The sequence below is a fragment of the Mastigoproctus giganteus genome, chromosome 12 (assembly GCF_048544385.1).
Source record: "Mastigoproctus giganteus isolate SK-2022 chromosome 12, ASM4854438v1, whole genome shotgun sequence".
NCBI lineage: Eukaryota > Metazoa > Arthropoda > Arachnida > Uropygi > Thelyphonidae > Mastigoproctus > Mastigoproctus giganteus.
Window position 1 is genome coordinate 15,906,657 of NC_143586.1, and position 16,931 is coordinate 15,923,587.

General features: G+C 35.5%; 1 protein-coding gene across 1 annotated transcript in view; it reads right to left on the minus strand.

Moving 5' to 3' along the window:
- The window catches only part of sdk (sidekick cell adhesion molecule), a 341,294-nt gene that overhangs the window by 259,750 nt on the left and 64,613 nt on the right, over window positions 1–16,931 (minus strand). The window contains exons 5-8 of the mRNA XM_090386436.1: window positions 13,650–13,855; window positions 11,347–11,625; window positions 8,841–8,960; window positions 889–1,044 (exon numbers count right to left, since the gene is read on the minus strand). Coding sequence (XP_090242562.1) covers window positions 889–1,044; window positions 8,841–8,960; window positions 11,347–11,625; window positions 13,650–13,855 — 761 coding nt within the window. The remainder of the gene's footprint in view (window positions 1–888; window positions 1,045–8,840; window positions 8,961–11,346; window positions 11,626–13,649; window positions 13,856–16,931) is intronic.

A 16,931-nucleotide genomic window follows, 5' to 3' on the forward strand; every position in this document is an offset into this window, starting at 1 on the left:
GGTGTATAAAGCCTTGAATGGTTTGAGCATGCTCAATGCTGATGGGATTCTTCCTCTTGCTCAGAAATCATCTGAGAGGGTATAAATTCAAATTGAGGAAAGATAGTTGTAGGATAGATGTGTGGAAGTTTGCCTTTAGCCAGCGGGTAGTTGTTTATTGGAAGAGACTTCCATCTTTTGTTGCAGAAGTTGATAGCCTAAATAAATTTAAGGCTGAGCTGGACAGATATTTGGAACGAATGGAGGGGTGAAATGGGAGTGTTTTTTTATTTTTATTTTTTGGCTAATGCTGCATAAGCTTGCTTTCTTGCATCGTATGCCTCTACTAATGCTAATGCTCTCCCCCCTTGTGCTTAAGTTGGTTCAAAATATGGTTAAACCATAATTTTTTTTTTTTTAATAATTGGCTTTAGTCTAAATTTTGCAGACTAAAATTTATGATAATTAATGATAACTAAATTATCATTAAAATTAATGATAATTTAGTCTAAATTATCATTAAAAAATGTTTTAATAACATCTTCTAATGATAATTTTGAATAAAACCAAGAAAAACTAATTTTCAGATACTTTACAAATAGGAAATCTGAAACAGGGAAAAAGAATTCATTTCTTATTGATAACACTGCTGAATCACATTTCCTAGCAATAATTTAAAATATGTTTTTGAAATTCTATTAATTCTGCAATATTAATTTGTACTATTAATTTTGCAATAAAGGATTTTTGTATGTGAAACTCTATTCTGAAATAGAAACAGAATTAACAAAAACCATCTTTTGATGTGAAATCAAAATATTTATGCTTTTATATTAACTGATTATTTTTATTTCAGTTAGGAGTTAAAATGTCATTTTTAAAAAAATATATGCATGAATTTCTACTTACCAAGCACCAAGAGATAAGCAGATCCAGATACTGAGCCAGCACTATTCATTCTAGTGCAAGTATATTTGCCAACATCATGGGGTTCAACAGATGCAATTAGTAGGCTGCCACTATCCAAAATCTGAATACGACCAGAACTATGTATGATATCAGCATCTGAAAATAAAGTTAGGGTTATTAAAGAATTCATATGTGGTAAACAACAAGCAATGATAATATTTTATGCTTCATTATTTGTTTAATTTGAAACAGACTTTCATAAAAATAATTTAGTAACAATGTTAAACTGTGTTCGTTCAGAGTTTCTTATTAACCTCGATGACTTCTGGTTAATAGGAAATTAACCATTTCACATGTAGTCTGTAATTATAAGAAAAGAAAAGAATTTCTAAAGAACCGCCCATGAAAGGCTAATACGAGTTCCCTTTTAGTCAAGTTAATGATTACCTAAAAAAAAAAAAAAAAAAAAGGTAAACTGCAGCCATTATCAACCTACTGTGGGATGGAAGCCTCCTCAACAATTCATGCTGAGGGAAAAGGACCATAATCTGCCAGGCTGGTCCAGTGCCGGTTGGCAGAACAGCCGTATTTAGCAATCAGTGGCTTGAACCCCGGTCTACTCAAAGAGCGTGTGCTGCTGCACTCGGCTACGGAATGATTTCCTAAGTTCTCTTTGATTTGACTTTTCAAGGGGATATATCTTAAAAGCTTGTAAATATATATTTCTGAAATAAAATTTTCCACATAAACGAAATATTGCAAACAGACACAAAATTAGTTGATGGCCATCAAATTAATCTAACCAACCTTATACTCTATTTCTATTTTACACTTTAAAATACAGAATCTCACAGAAAAACAAACATTCATTTACAAGGTTTAAGTTCAAATTCATTCATTGTTTGGTTCACCAGTTCTTCTGTTTCCTTTTATTCTTTTAGATCCCAAATAATTGATTATTACAGAAGCAAAGAAAAATTAAAAAATCTTACCTTGTCTTCAATTAAAATCAGACTAACTTTTCAAATTAAAAAAAAAAAAAAAAAAACACATTCTGGAAATATTCTTAATAAAAAGAAAACGAATTAACAATACAATGCAAATGTTTAACAGACAAATTTCCCTACAAAAAAAATATACAACTTTCAAATTCTCAGAGTAACAGATTCAATTCTAAGACTTACTTTCCTATAGACCCCCCCCCAGTGTTTTTGAATAGCTGTTTTAATACCAGTGTCTCCTTTCACCCATAACAACTTTCATTGTTGTTCCTCTCTCACCGTTCTCAACATTCTTCTCACCCATAACAACTTTTGTTTTTTAGCATTAGCAGAGGCATATGATGCAAGAAAGCAAGCTTATGCAGCATCAACCAAAAAAAAAAAAAAAAAACCCTTCCATTTCATCCCACCATTCGTTCCAAATACCTGTCCAGCTCAGCCTTAAATTTATTTAGGGTGAGAAGAGGAGACACCAAACCAAGTAGAGGTGCTACTTGGCTCAGTTGCTCGCAACATATTGCATTTTGGAGTATCTCCATCACATCCTTATCACAAGGTGGTTGTGCTAACACAATCATAATGTTATTCTGAGTGGCCTTAAACTGCAACTGGCAAATCTCTCTCAGATACAAAAAAAAAAATAAATAAAATTTTATTTCCTCCTCCACATCAGGTAAGTAATATAATTTTGTATAAAAAGGTTAAAATTTTATTTCTTTTACAATATCAGAGGTACGAGGGTACTGTAATTTTGGTCTACACTTTGGCAAAAAAGATTAGCATCAAAATACATCAAACAGCATAGCTTCGGTTTCCCACACATAATGAAATGCTAAGGCTAATCCTGACAACGGCGCCTCCGTAGCCAGGTGGGAAGGAGCAGCAGTGCGTAGCACACGCTTCTTGATTAGACCGGGGTTCGAGCCCGTCACCACCAAATACGGAGGATGCGGAAAGGTCAGGGAATGACCACCGCATATCCCGGAGCAATATGGCCTTAGTTGCTAATGCTCCTAAAAACCAAACAACAAACAAACAACAATCCTGACAATTATATAAGTACAGTAAACTCTCATTAATCCGGACAGCTCTATTGTTGTTGTTTGGTTTTTAGGGGCATTAGCAACTAAGGCCATATTGCTCCGGAATATGCGGTGGTCATTCCCTGACCTTTCTGCATCCTCCGTATTTGGTGGTGACGGGCTCGAACCCCAGTCTAATCAAGAAGCGTGTGCTACGCACTGCCGCTCCTTCCCACCTGGCTACGGAGGCACCGGACAGCTCTAAAAAAAAAAAATTTTAAAGTGTAAAAATCAAAAGACGATCTGGCTCAAAGGTCATATGTATTGTATCATCATTGGGCCATGATGACTCATGCTGCACAAACAACTTGGTTCCCAGCTGCGGTTCGGACAGTTGTTTGTCGTTTGCTCCGCAGTTACACGCTTCTAGTTTTTGTTTGTTTGTGCTGTGCAGTTAAACAATGTCTTTAAGTAAGCCTAGTGTAGGACAGAAGCGTAAGCATAAAACTCTTTCTCTTCACGATAAACTATGGGTGATAGAAAAACTTGAAAATGGAACTTCAGTGTCCAGTATCTGTCTTGAGTACGGCATCGCAAAACAAACTGTGTTAGACATTAAAAAGAAAAAAGTGAAATTCATAATTTTGTTCTCAAGTTATATGTGGAGAAAGAAAAAAGTAAAGTTAAATAAATGCATATGCCTACTGATAAAGCACTAGATGATGCTGTGTACAAATGGTTTTCCCAACTTTGTTCATCTGGTTTGGCTCTGCGAGGAAACGAAATTCAAGCAGTGGCGGAGAGATACACTAAACAGTTAAGAATTGAACAATTCTATTCTTTCGCTATTCTTTTCTAGTCTATTAACACGGTACTTGAAGATTTCTAAAAATTTCGTATTGTCGAATTGAACAATTTAAAGTGAGCTCAGGTCGGCTTTTTAGATTTAGAAGACGGCATAACATTTCAAACAAAAAAAATGTGTGGGGAAATTCTTAGTGCTGATTTTGAAGCTGTTGAGCCTTTCAGGAAACAACTCAATGATTTCATTCAAAAGGACGGTTATCAATTGAACCAGGTGTACAACTTTGTTACACACTAGACATTACAAAGAGGCGCCTCCATAGCCAGGTGGGAAGGAGCAACAGTGCATAGCACACGCTTCTTGATTAGATCGGGGTTCGAGTCCATCACCACCAAATACGGAGGATGCGGAAAGGTCAGGGAATGACCACCGCATATCCCGGAGCAATATGGCCTTAGTTGCTAATGCTCCTAAAAACCAAATAACAAACAACAACAAACAAACAAAGCGTATTTCATATAATCCGGACACTTCTCAGCCCCTATTAGTCTGGTTTAATAAGGGTTTATTGTACACTGAAAAGCTTTCCTTCTACATGTATTTTACTACATGTTTTTGAAATGCATTTTATTTTAAAAAAATAAGTGAATATTATATTTTCCTTATTAATTACATCTTGCAGAATTTTAGTTAGAGAAGTAACTTATACAGATAATCTACAAATTAGTAGAAATACCAAATAAACTGAAGGTTACAGTTAATGAAATCTATATTTCTCATATAACAATAACAACTAAGTAAATTTTTTAAAAAATTTGAAATAAAAATTTAAAAAAAAATTATAACTGCTAAAAATCAATAGCACAGCAAAAACTGAAGGTAAATATGTTCAGCATATACATTAAAACTACATTATAAAAGAAACAGATAAAGAGAAATTGTTCATTTTATTTGAAAGAAACACTTCTATAACATGCGTTTTATTTAGTCCAAAGAAAGTCAAAATGATATTCAATTTTGAATATCATTCACAGGAACTTTGTCCAGCATTATTGATCAGAGAAGCAACTGCATTGCTAATAAAATCAATGAGTTCATTTACACTTCAAACTTTATTACAATACATTTGTTCCTTAGCATAGCTCCATAAGGGAAAAAAAAAAAAAAAATCCAGGAGTTATATCTGAACAATAAGGGAGCCAAGAAATGGGTCATCCTCATCTAATCATACATCAATCTGTAAATATGTCAGCTAAAAATTCTCTAACTTTCTGGCTCCAATGTATTGGAGCACCATTCTTCTGAAAACTAACATTTTGTTTCAGGCGTTTCACCTGTGGAATAGCAAACAGCCAGAGGATATCCAGATAATTAGCACCTTTGGCTTTCTTCTCCTGAAAGAAGAAAAGACCAGTCACTTCATCATATTGAGCATTGCATTTTCAACTAGAGATTATACTTCCCAAACACTCAACACAGCATGTGGGTTTGAGTAGCCCCAAAATCTATAGTTGTGTCCATGGGCGCCAGCAGGATATTTTGTAAGGTGGTGCAAAAAAAAAAAAAAAAAAAAACTACAGTAGAACATCAATTATACAAACTTTGATTATCGAAACCTTTAATTATCCGAGCCACCATGACCCCCCCCCCCCAAAAAATTACAGTGTCTACTTTTAGTGCACTGGTTATGCTGAAATATCACTCCTGCCGCTTAATGCATCCCTTCCCGATTATTTATTCAAAGATATATATACATTATAGAATAGAAATAGTCTAATTTGTCATTACAGCAGTTAAAAATCAAATATTGGCTTTAGCTACTGTGTGTACCCAGGACGGTCTCCCATGACCTTAATGTGTCATTGTCTGTTGTGAGCGCAGGAATGTGGTGGGGGACAGTTAGCTTTCACTCAGTTGTTGTTGTTGTTTGGTTTTTAGGAGCTGTTGTTGTTGTTGTTGTTGTTTGGTTTTTAGGAGCATTAGCAACTAAGGCCATATTGCTCCAGGATATGCGGCGGTCATTCCTTAACCTTTCCGCATCCTCCGTATTTGGTGGTGACGGGCTCGAACCCCGGTCTAATCAAGAAGCGTGTGCTACGCACTGCTGCTCCTTCCCACCTGGCTACGGAGGCGCGGTTTTTAGGAGCATTAGCAACTAAGGCCATATTGCTCCAGGTATATGCGGTGGTATATGCATTCCCTGACCTTTCTGCATCCTCCGTATTTGGTGGTGAAGGGCTCGAACCCCGGTCTAATCAAGAAGCGTGTGCTATGCACTGCTGCTCCTTCCCACCTGGCTACGGAGGCGCCTCCTTTCACTCAGTCTGCTGCGAGCCACTGCAGTGTGAGGTTATTGCAGGCGATTTGTTTCTAATCACTCAATGTTAAAGTTTTTCTTTGTGGCTATTTCAAAGTCAAATACCATGTCATTTTGCTTTTTATTAATACTGCTGGCCTTTGTGTTAATAATGGCATCTACAGGCAAAATAAACTGCAATATGTTGTCAATAGAAGACAAGATAATTATTAATAGACAGGAAAAGGAAGAAACCGGTGTATCTCTTGCTAAGATTTTTAATGTTGCTACAGCAAACATATTAGCATTAGCAAAGGCACATGATGCAAGAAAGCAAGCTTATATAGCATCAGCCAAAAAAAAAAAAAAAAAAAAAAAAAATCTAATTCCGATCTGCTCACTCCAAATGTTTGTCTAGTTCTGCCTTGAATCTATTTAAACTATCAACTTCTACAATGACAGATGGAGGTTTGTTCCAGCAATCAACCACCCACTCGCTAAAGGCAAACTTCCGCACATCTATCCTACAACTGACTTTCCTCAATTTGAATTTATGCCCTTTCAGGTGATTATTCTGAGCAAGAGGAAGAATCCCATCAGCAATGAGCATGCTCAAACCATTCAAGGCATTATATACCTCAATCAGATCACCTCGCAGGTGCCTAGTCTCCAGACACTGTAGTTTGCAAAACTTAAGCCTTTCTTCGTAAGAGCAATCCTTTGTTCCATTCACTAATCTTGATGCCCTTCTCTGTACTCATTCCAACAGCTCTACATCCTTCTTAAAATGAAGCCTGCAGACCTGTATACAGTACTCAAGGTGTGGCCTGACCATTGCCTTATACAAGGGGATAATCACCTCCTTATCCCTGCTAGAAAAATTCCTATATATCATGAGCGACCCTTGCAGACTGTCTGCACTGCTCAAAAAACTTCATATCACACTGCACAATTACCCCTAAGTCCTTTTCACTCTACCACTGTCAGTGTAGTACCACAGAGTTGATACGTTACTCTGGGGTTACTGCTTCCCACATGCAGTACTTTATATTTGTCAATGTTAAACTTCAGTTGCCACCTCTCAGCCCATCTGCTCAACTTTTCCAGATCCTGTTGCAGCAGCGCACTGTCATTAATGTCATTAACAACCCTGCCAACCTTCATATCATCTGCAAACTTGGACATTAAGCCTGATATACCGTCATCAATATCATTAATGAATACAGAAAACAATGGACCCAACACTGAACCCTGGGGTACTCCACTAATAACATTAGTCCCCGAAGAGCAGTGTCCATTGATTACCACTCTCTGTCTTCTTCCACTCAACCATCCCTTTATCCATAGTAGCAATTTGCCTCCAATGCCACACTGCTCTAATTTGTGCAGTAATCTTCCACGTGCAACAGTATTTCTAAGGTCCAAATATATGATATCAAAATTATTCTTTGCATCCAGTTCCTTTGTGACTACATAGTATCCAATAAAATTGGTCAGGCAAGACTTCCCCTTAACAAACCCATGCTGTGTCCGAGCTATAACTGAAGGCTTGTCTAGATGATCCTGCAATACATCTTTAACTAGTGCTTCCATTAATTTCCCTGGAACAGAAGTTAAACTAACAGGTCTGTAATTACCTGTGCCTCCCTTTGATTCTCCTTTGTGGATTGGGGTCACATTTGCACATCTCCAGTGCATGGTTACCTCCCCTAAGTCCAAGGAAGCTCTCATAATTATGGCTAAGGGTTTGCTTACTTCCTTTGCTGCCTCCTTTAATATAACTGGATAGATTCCATCCACCCCAGGTGCCTTTCTTATGTTTATCTTCAACAATTTCTCCTCCACTTTACTCTTAGTTATTACCAGATTATCTAGTTTACTGCCAGAGATTAATAGACCTCTGGCATTCCCTTCCCTGAATAACTCCTCACGTGTGAATGTAGATGCAAAATATTCATATAGTTTGTTAGCTACCTGAGCAGGATCATCAACAGTTAAACAATCGATATCAAGTAGACCAAGCTGATTCATCCCCTTCCTTCTAGAGTTTACATAAGTAAAGAACTCTTTGCTGTTTTTTTTTTGCATCCTTTGCCAAAGATTTCTCATAATCTGCCTTTGCCTGCATAACCTTCTTTGTGACTTTGTTACAGACCAGCTTATATCTATCATAGGCGTCTGTGTCACCTGTTAATTTATATGTATCCCATGCATATTTCTTATCTGCCACATGTCTAATTAGTTCATCTGACATCCATTTAGGCCTAAATCCTGAACAATATTTCTTAGTTAATTAGACCAAATAAAATTCCCTGTTAATGAAGGGTCAACTTCCTCAGGTCGTTACACTGAAAGGCTTCATGAGCCCAACCAACTACTCCAGCCTCAACAGAAAGTCTTCCCTTCCCCTTTCTGGTGTAGGATAATTCCTGCTTCTTGAAATTGTTTCAACCACTGCTGGACAAGCTATCTTCTGGGTGTTTTCTCTCCATATTCCAAATGATAACATCTTTGCATTTTAATTATTGATTTAAACACCCAATACCACAGAACTTTCTGTTGTGGAAATGCCATTTTAAGATTGAGTTTTTTCAGATTCAGCATAAAGTGGTTACATTACTTGAGTGAAGTTCTAGGAAACTTTTGAATTGTTCTTTCAAATAAAATGAACCAGTTCCTGTTATCTGATGTACTTTACTTTTTGCAATGATTTGTAATATGATGAACAATGTATATTTACCCTGCAGTTTTGTGCTATGTAAAAGGAATGTCATGGCATAAATTTTACAAAATACATCCTTAAATCCCAAAGGGAACACATCACCTACCATTAAAAGTCCATGATGAATTAGGAGTTGGAGCACCTGAAACTTCACAGAATATCTGTGCATCCTTACCATGTAAAACTGTGATATTCTCTGGAGGGTGGAGCAATACAGGTGGTGAAGCTGTAGTTGAAACAAAAATTTAAAGAAATTTCAGGGAGAGATAAAAACGATTACTGAGTAATTTCTCTTAAATTCATAAATCCCAAAGTGCATTTCATAATAATCAGTTATTTGTGAATATCTAAAATTAAGATTTAATTAGAATTTGAGTCTAATAATGTGAATAGCATGCCTTTCCAACTGAAAACGAGTAAGCGTTTCAAATTCAGAAGAATGTCCTGCATTTGATGCAGGGTATTCCTCTGAATTTTGCTAAGCTTTTTCAGTCAAAAAAACAGACACATAAACCTGCAAGGAGAATATTTACAGTAAATGCTGAAAAGGAAATTGTGCTGGTAGTTGCAGATACACAACCCAAAATCTAGTATTCATCAATAAAATTCTTTATTATCTCCAACAAAACTACAATGATAACTAAAATTTAACACAAAGGTAAAAATAAATGTTACACTTTCCCAAATATAATTTGTCCAACGCTGATGGGCCCACAGTTGATAAAAATAAATGTTAGACTTTACCAAATATAACTTGCATTCCCCCTCCCCCAATGCTGATGGGTCCACAGTTGAGCCTTCAGGGCGATCTCTGGTGACAGGTCTGTGAAACTAGATTTAAGATGGTCATTTTCTCGGTGGACAGGTAGCTATACAGGTAATAATACATTTCTCTCTAGAACAGTCAGCTTCAAGCACTTCAGGTGATGCTGGGTCACCATACAAGTCGAAAGAATGAATATTCAAAAGCTGAATATCGATTATTATAGAATTATTGTAGTTCTTAAGGCATGAATGGTGGAATGGATTTTCTTAAAGCCATACTGAAAGATGCTAGTCAAACTGGCTGTAGAATACTGAAGACTAAGTCTTTAATATTCTGCAGGAGCTATTGCTGCAGAACTTTCCCTGAGATAATGTACAGAGAAGAGCAATAGGGCAGTAAGTCTTACGTGGATCTTTAGAGAAAAGATCCTTAGATTTCCACTGGGTTGGGAAGATGCAGTCCTGGAGATATAGGACGTTGTGTGTCACCCTAATGCAGTACCAGTGGTTGCCCACAGATGCTGGATACCCTCACCACTATGCAACTTCCCTTTTTTTGATGTGACAACTGCTTCCTCCACCTCTTACTTAGTAAAGAGTGGTTCTGAATGAATTCGTTGATAAACACTGTTATCCTGAATGATTTTCAACTGGCATTCCATGTTGATAGTCACAGTGTCCTAGACGATGATGGCATCCAAGAGAGCGCTCATAGTAAGCCTCATTTAGTTGTTTCTTGGCTATTATTGATAGTTAAAGAATTGATGATATTAGCAGTTCCTAATCTGTTGTGGATAAGACAATGATGCCAACTGCAAAAGGTTTCTAATTTTTTGACTGATGAGTGTATAAAAATATTTCAATGAATAATTTGAAGAATACAACATATTCTAATATAAATATCAATTGACTAAGAAAAATTCATCCTGTTATGAAAAAATATAATCATTATAACAAAATTTGTAAAAAGTAAATCCTTTTAAAGGATACAACATATGCTTTTTGAACTTTGGCGTTTAGCAGCTGACAATGTTGCACTGATTTTGTTAACTGATCAATTAACTGCCTGTTCGAGATTAGTCACTTTTGATCTGTCTACCTTCCTAAAGTCTTACGAGACTGATTTTGGAAGTGGCAGGGGTTGTTTATACAGAGTTAAATTTTGTGAAATGTCCTGACAGATGTCACCACTATTACTGAAATTAGGAGGGTTATCTGAAAAGTTATGCACACTGTACACATGCTTCTTCATATGCCTGTGCAATGATATTTATCAGAATAATAATTTGAAGTTTAACCTCAACATTAAATAAATAAATAAATAAATTTTCTGTTTATACTCCAGGATGACCACATAGTCAGAGGAGTTCGCAAGGTAGAAAGAATACAAGAAACAGCACCTTATTCAGCAGTCACGGGCTTGAACCCAGGTCACTCAAGGTGTGTACTTATGCACCTGCATGCCTGACCACTCGGTTACGGAGGCCTAATTAGTGTGCATGAAACATAATTCCTGCATTGCATGTTTGGGTAGAGGCTTTTAAAAATGGTGATACTGCTTCAGATCAATTACAGTTTCAGATCAAAGATCTATCAAAATTGAAACTTTATATGATTGGATGCTGAAAAAAAAAAAAAAAGCATGAATTGTAGTGGTCAGCAGTATATTATAGCATGATTTCATGTCAATCTCTCAAGATGGTATCTTTAGTATCATTATTATTATTTCAAATATCATTTAAAGATTTTATCACTTTCAAATTTGTAGATAAGTATTTTAAATCGTCACCATAAATTCTTTGTGCACCATAACTTTTAAATTACCAATATTTCACAAATCAACTTACTTTTTACATGCAACCAAGTGCTAGCAGATGCCTCTCCAGCTTCACTACTTGCAACACACTGGTAAATACCTGTATCACTGATTGTCAGATCTGATATTTCTAGGGATCCAGTCTCCAAGACTTTATATTTTTCACTGGTTTCTCTATCAACTGGAAGTGCATTTCTGTACCATGTAACAGAAGGTAGTGGACTGCCAGATGCACTACAGGGAAGTAACACTACTTTCCCAATTTCGGAAACAGTTTCCTGACTAGGGGGACTAGTGATAACTGGAGCCACTGCAAATAAGATTGCAAAAATATGTTAATATGACAAACTAAAAAATTTTAATTTTATAATACTGACAGCACTCTATATACGTTAAAAATTTGCAATTTTAATAGTAACTACAGTAACCACAAACATGAAAATTCAGTGGAATCTATGGTAGTCTAATATCATGAATAGGCTGAGTATTTACAAGCCACAAGAACCTTTTTGAATAAAAAAAAAAAAAAAAAAAAAGTCTGTGACTAAGATCAATTTCAGTATAAGGTCATTAAGCTAAGCTTATTCTCAGATTATTCGGGTTAATTAGCAGAAGGGATCTTGAAGAATAGAAATTAACATCTCTTTTGCAAACAAAACAGAATGCATATCTTATCACATATGCTATACATGAAAAATACTCAGACATACACAATTGCAAAAAAAGTATTCTGAATTCAAAAACTTTGGTTTATATAACAGCTTAAACCCTCTTGACCATATATTCAAATGTCTGGTAAGCACTGGCCAGAATTTACATCCATTTCTCCTGGAAAGCAGACGTCATGGGTAAAAAGGATATTTTGGTTGCAACCTGATAATTGGTCCAATTCATCCCACAAGCTCTGAACTGGATAACCCAACTTATGTCATTGTCCACAAACCAGTTCAATATTCTGTATTACCCTCACTGGCTGATATGGAGCATTGGTGTGCTGATACCAAAATGACAAATTTTACCATACTGTCAGTGTGAGAAGCACACAATTTTCCAGAACATTAAAGTAGGCCATGAACTTCAAGGTTTCAGGCACTATCACCTATGAACCAATTCTGAACTAGCAGAAACAGCCACATACTATCAGACTGCCTCATCAAACTTCATGGTCGAGACAATAGAAAACACTCCAACAAAAAACACTCTGAAGGCAATCTCTGCAAACACTTCTACTGGAATGAAAATGTGTGAGAATCATCACTCCATAGCATATTCTGCTTTGGGGTGATGACTCTCACTACAATGTTTTATTCTAGAGTTGACATAATGTTGGAAATGACACTGTGCCAAATGCTATTTCACACTGGTTGACAATGATATTCAGGTGATGTGTAGCCTCCATACCTCTGTACCCAAAACTACGCAGTACTTACAGATGGCTGGCACACTGACTAATGTTCCTGTGGCCTTTTAGGCCTATTCCATGTGTTTTCCAGAGATAACATACATGAATCACAAACTGTTCTACTGTTGATCGAACACATTCTGTGAATTTGTGAGGCTGTCCACACCTTTTTTCATTTGAGGCACCACTTACTGTCCCATATGTGAACCAACATCCCTCCTCGTAGTGGACTCTGAGAGGGTCAAAAGAATCATGAAGAGTCAATTACGTGCACAGAAAGGTTATTGACGTGGTATTCAACCACAGCCTCCAACGAAAGTCAGTTGTTGAGTTTGTTGGTGCATCAGCAACTGTTTGAAAGTCCACATTGATCTAAGACTCTTAATGGTTTCTAATGTACTGCTGCACAGGCAGGCCCACAAGACAACATGTTGTTAGTTGCTTTTCTGTTGATGACCAAGTCATCAAAAGAATAGCAAATATCAACTCTGACCAACTTGGAACAAATGTTTCCATCTATTCAATGAAGAAATTATTGTCAGAACAATGAGACAGAGTAGCCATCCCTCAACCTTCTCAACAGCAAAATTCAAATAATCTTTGCAAATTTTTTGTCATCTATTAGAGTTAGCTTACACTATGTATTGTTTGCTATACTGTGAGTATAAGAACTGAATGATGCTTTTGCATTTGACAACATATATAAATTGCTTTTACTTAATAGAATAAGATATCGTATATTCTATTATATCAACCAAAAAAAATAACTTTGAGACCACTTAAAAATCTCCAATGTAATTTTGTTTATATATGAAATAAGATAAAACAATTAAGGAAAATTCAAACAAGGTTTGAAGATATCTAACTCAGAAATAAAACACTTCAGAATCAAAAATTACTTGGGATAAATTATTTAATATACCAGTACTTACCATTTACTGTAACAGTGGCAGTAGCTTTAGTTGCAAGGATGTTTGTTCCACGAAGATTCACTTCGCACTCATAAACTCCTTCATGAGATGGACCTATATTGACTAAAGTAAGACTGCGATTCCATGGTGCTAAAAAGTGAGTCAATCCTGTAGAAGGCAGGTCATGGCCATCTTTTTTCCAGAGTATCTGCAGCTCTTCTAGTGGTCTACACAAGATTAGAATTTAAATGTAAATCACAGTAAACAATAATAACAATAATTAAATGTAAGCAACAGCAAACAATAATGTAAATCATAGTAAACAATAATAAGTGTTTCTGTTAACTTAAAAACATAGTCAATGAAGACATTTTGTACTTTCATATACATCTTACTGCATATTTTAATTTATGATTATTAGTACAGTATGTAATACTATACTCACAAAACTGAAGCACTTCACTTTGTGGGAATACTATTTTATGACAATAACCAACTTTGTTACTCTTTACACCTTTTCAACAGGACCACTTTCTTTTTAAAATGGTCCAGTCATGACCCAGTTCTCTCAGAGCAATAAATATTTATGACCAACCACCTTCTTATTCTATCACATCATCCAGCAGTAGAATTAAAGGCAGAATAAATCTCCCACCATCTCAATTTATAAAAAAGACACTGATACAGGACTGTATCAAAAGCCTTATCTAAATAAGCTTTATCAAAATTATTCTTTGCATCCAGTCTTCAAAATTTCTCATTACATTTTGCAAACATGATTTCCTTTTAGCCTCTGCTATATTTCTTAGATAATTTTACAAATGCAATACAGTAGACTCTTGATTTTCCAGGATAGATGGTAAAAAAATATTCCAGGATAATCGATTTCCTGGTTAATCCAAAAATACAGCAAGTCCCCCAACATACGTTCCAGGACTTCTTACGTAAGTCGAGAATGACTAATAAAATATTGCTACTTGATATGCCAAAATTACAAAAACCACATAATATCTTCAGAAGCATGAAGAAAAATCGTTATATATTTTTAATTAGTTCAATTAAAAACTTTATCTAGGAACAGAGGTGAAGTAGCCGGAGTGGCACATAAGAAAAGAAAACATAAAAGGAAGAAAAAATGCATGTTACTGAACTGTAAAAACTGATTTGTATTTCGTAGCCTTGGTTATTATTATAGTTGACTTTCATTGGTGCCGACCGCTTCTCGTATTCTGTCTTTCTCCTTTTTTGTGTTCACTGTTGCTACTGACAAATCTGAATTCTACACAATACTTGTTAATGTTTGGCCATTTTCATACATCCTTATTATTTTAATTTTCTCATCCAACTCGATCACTTTCCTTTTCTTGATAGATTTACTAGTACTGCTGCCACTTCTTCTCTTAGACAGCACCATGATAACAGTCAAAATTAAATTTTCTGAAAAGAACTTAACAGGGTTAATGTGAAAGTTCACTATTATCACCTCACACGAGCTCACATTTTACTAAAGCACATTTCTGGAGATCACCGCCATAACACAATAAAAACAATTTGCACTTTCTGGGTTATTGGGCTTTTCTGTTAATGCAATTTATTATAAACGGGTAGTAAACTCTATCTTATTGCATTTGCGATAATACGGATAGCTGGAATTCTGTGAGTTTTTACGTTATCGTGGTGAAATTGTGTCTCTCCTTCGTAGAAATCTTCAGTCATATAAAAAAATATATAAATAATGTAATGTAAGTCCGAAGCTACGTAAGTTGGGGACTTACTGTATTGAAAAATGCTCAGCAACCTATGCAAAAAGAGTATGGCGATAGATAAAAAACAAAAAACTTATCACGCACTACTCGCGTGTCCAATACGATTCTTCTGTTTATTTTTTACAATGTTGCGTATGGTTTGGTCATCAACTTTATAATGGTTCTTTAGAGATTTAACGAATGCACCATTTTCAAACTTTTGAATAATTTCAAGTTTTTGTTTAAATGAACGCACAACTCTCGCGTTTGCACATCATTTTTGTGATTTCTAAACAAAAAATAAAAAAGTTACTATAAAAAAAAAATTCCGACATCCCTGACATAAATGACGAAACAAAATTTGTCCTTTTGTGGTGTGATGGAACACAACAATCGACGCAACGCACTAAAACAAACTAAACATTTGGTCTCTTTTTTTTTGAGCGGCAGTTGTGAAGACAGCGGGGATTGCAAAATAATAAACAGGTTGAATTTTTTTATTTTTTTATTTGGAATCTTGAAGTGTCCCGCTTAATCCGCTTCCTGGTAAATCGAGAGTCTGCTGTATATACTTAGTGATGGATTCTAGAATTTTCCCAACCACAAAAGTTAAATTAATGGGTCTATAATTACAGATTTTACCTTGGGAACCAACTCTGTAAATTGGAGAGACATTTACACTTCCCTTACAATAGATAGTGGTCTGGCAATCCATAACGCCATGTTTTTTAATGTCACTGGATAAATTCTACCTTGTTCAAACAAAATTTAACAAAGTAGTAAGTGAGGTTATTCAAGACCTTTAAATATTTTTGATATAGTGAAATTTGTTCAAATGGCATTTTAACAAAATGGAATGTTAAAATACCAAATATACATGCACCTTGAGTCTTTTTGATAAATAAATACTTCTACTGCCTAAATTGCTAAAATTGCACATAAACTGAGACCACAAATTTTAGCAGGTAACACCATGAAAATTTAATAATAAACGTTCAGTGTCATCATGGTGGCAACTTGAATATACTTTCTTTTGGGTTATAAATCTGCATAATATCTCAAATCAGCTGTTGTTATAGTGACTTCACATCCAATGCAAGACCATATCAGAAAAATATTCATTATAAATAAATTAAATAAATTTTCTGTTTATACTCCGGGACGACCAAACGGTTAGAGGAGTTTACAAGATACACAAAATACAAGACACAACACCATATTCAGCAGTCACGGGCTTGAACCCCGGTCATTCAAAGCACGTGTACTTATGCACCCGCGCGCCTGACCACTAGGCTACGGTTTGTTCCCAGAGATGACAGAGATGATGCATTATATTCAAATTATAGTTATAAAGTGCATAGATAATTATGAAAACAAGAGGAAAAAAATTGAGAAAATCTGTTTTATACTTATTTCTAAGCTCCATAAACTATAATAATCTTTATTGCAATCAACAATAGAATAATGAAATAAATTTCAGCGGATGTGGTATCTTACATATAAATGTTATACTATACACACAGTGCGCCAATTAAATAACGAGATTGCATGTGCTCTG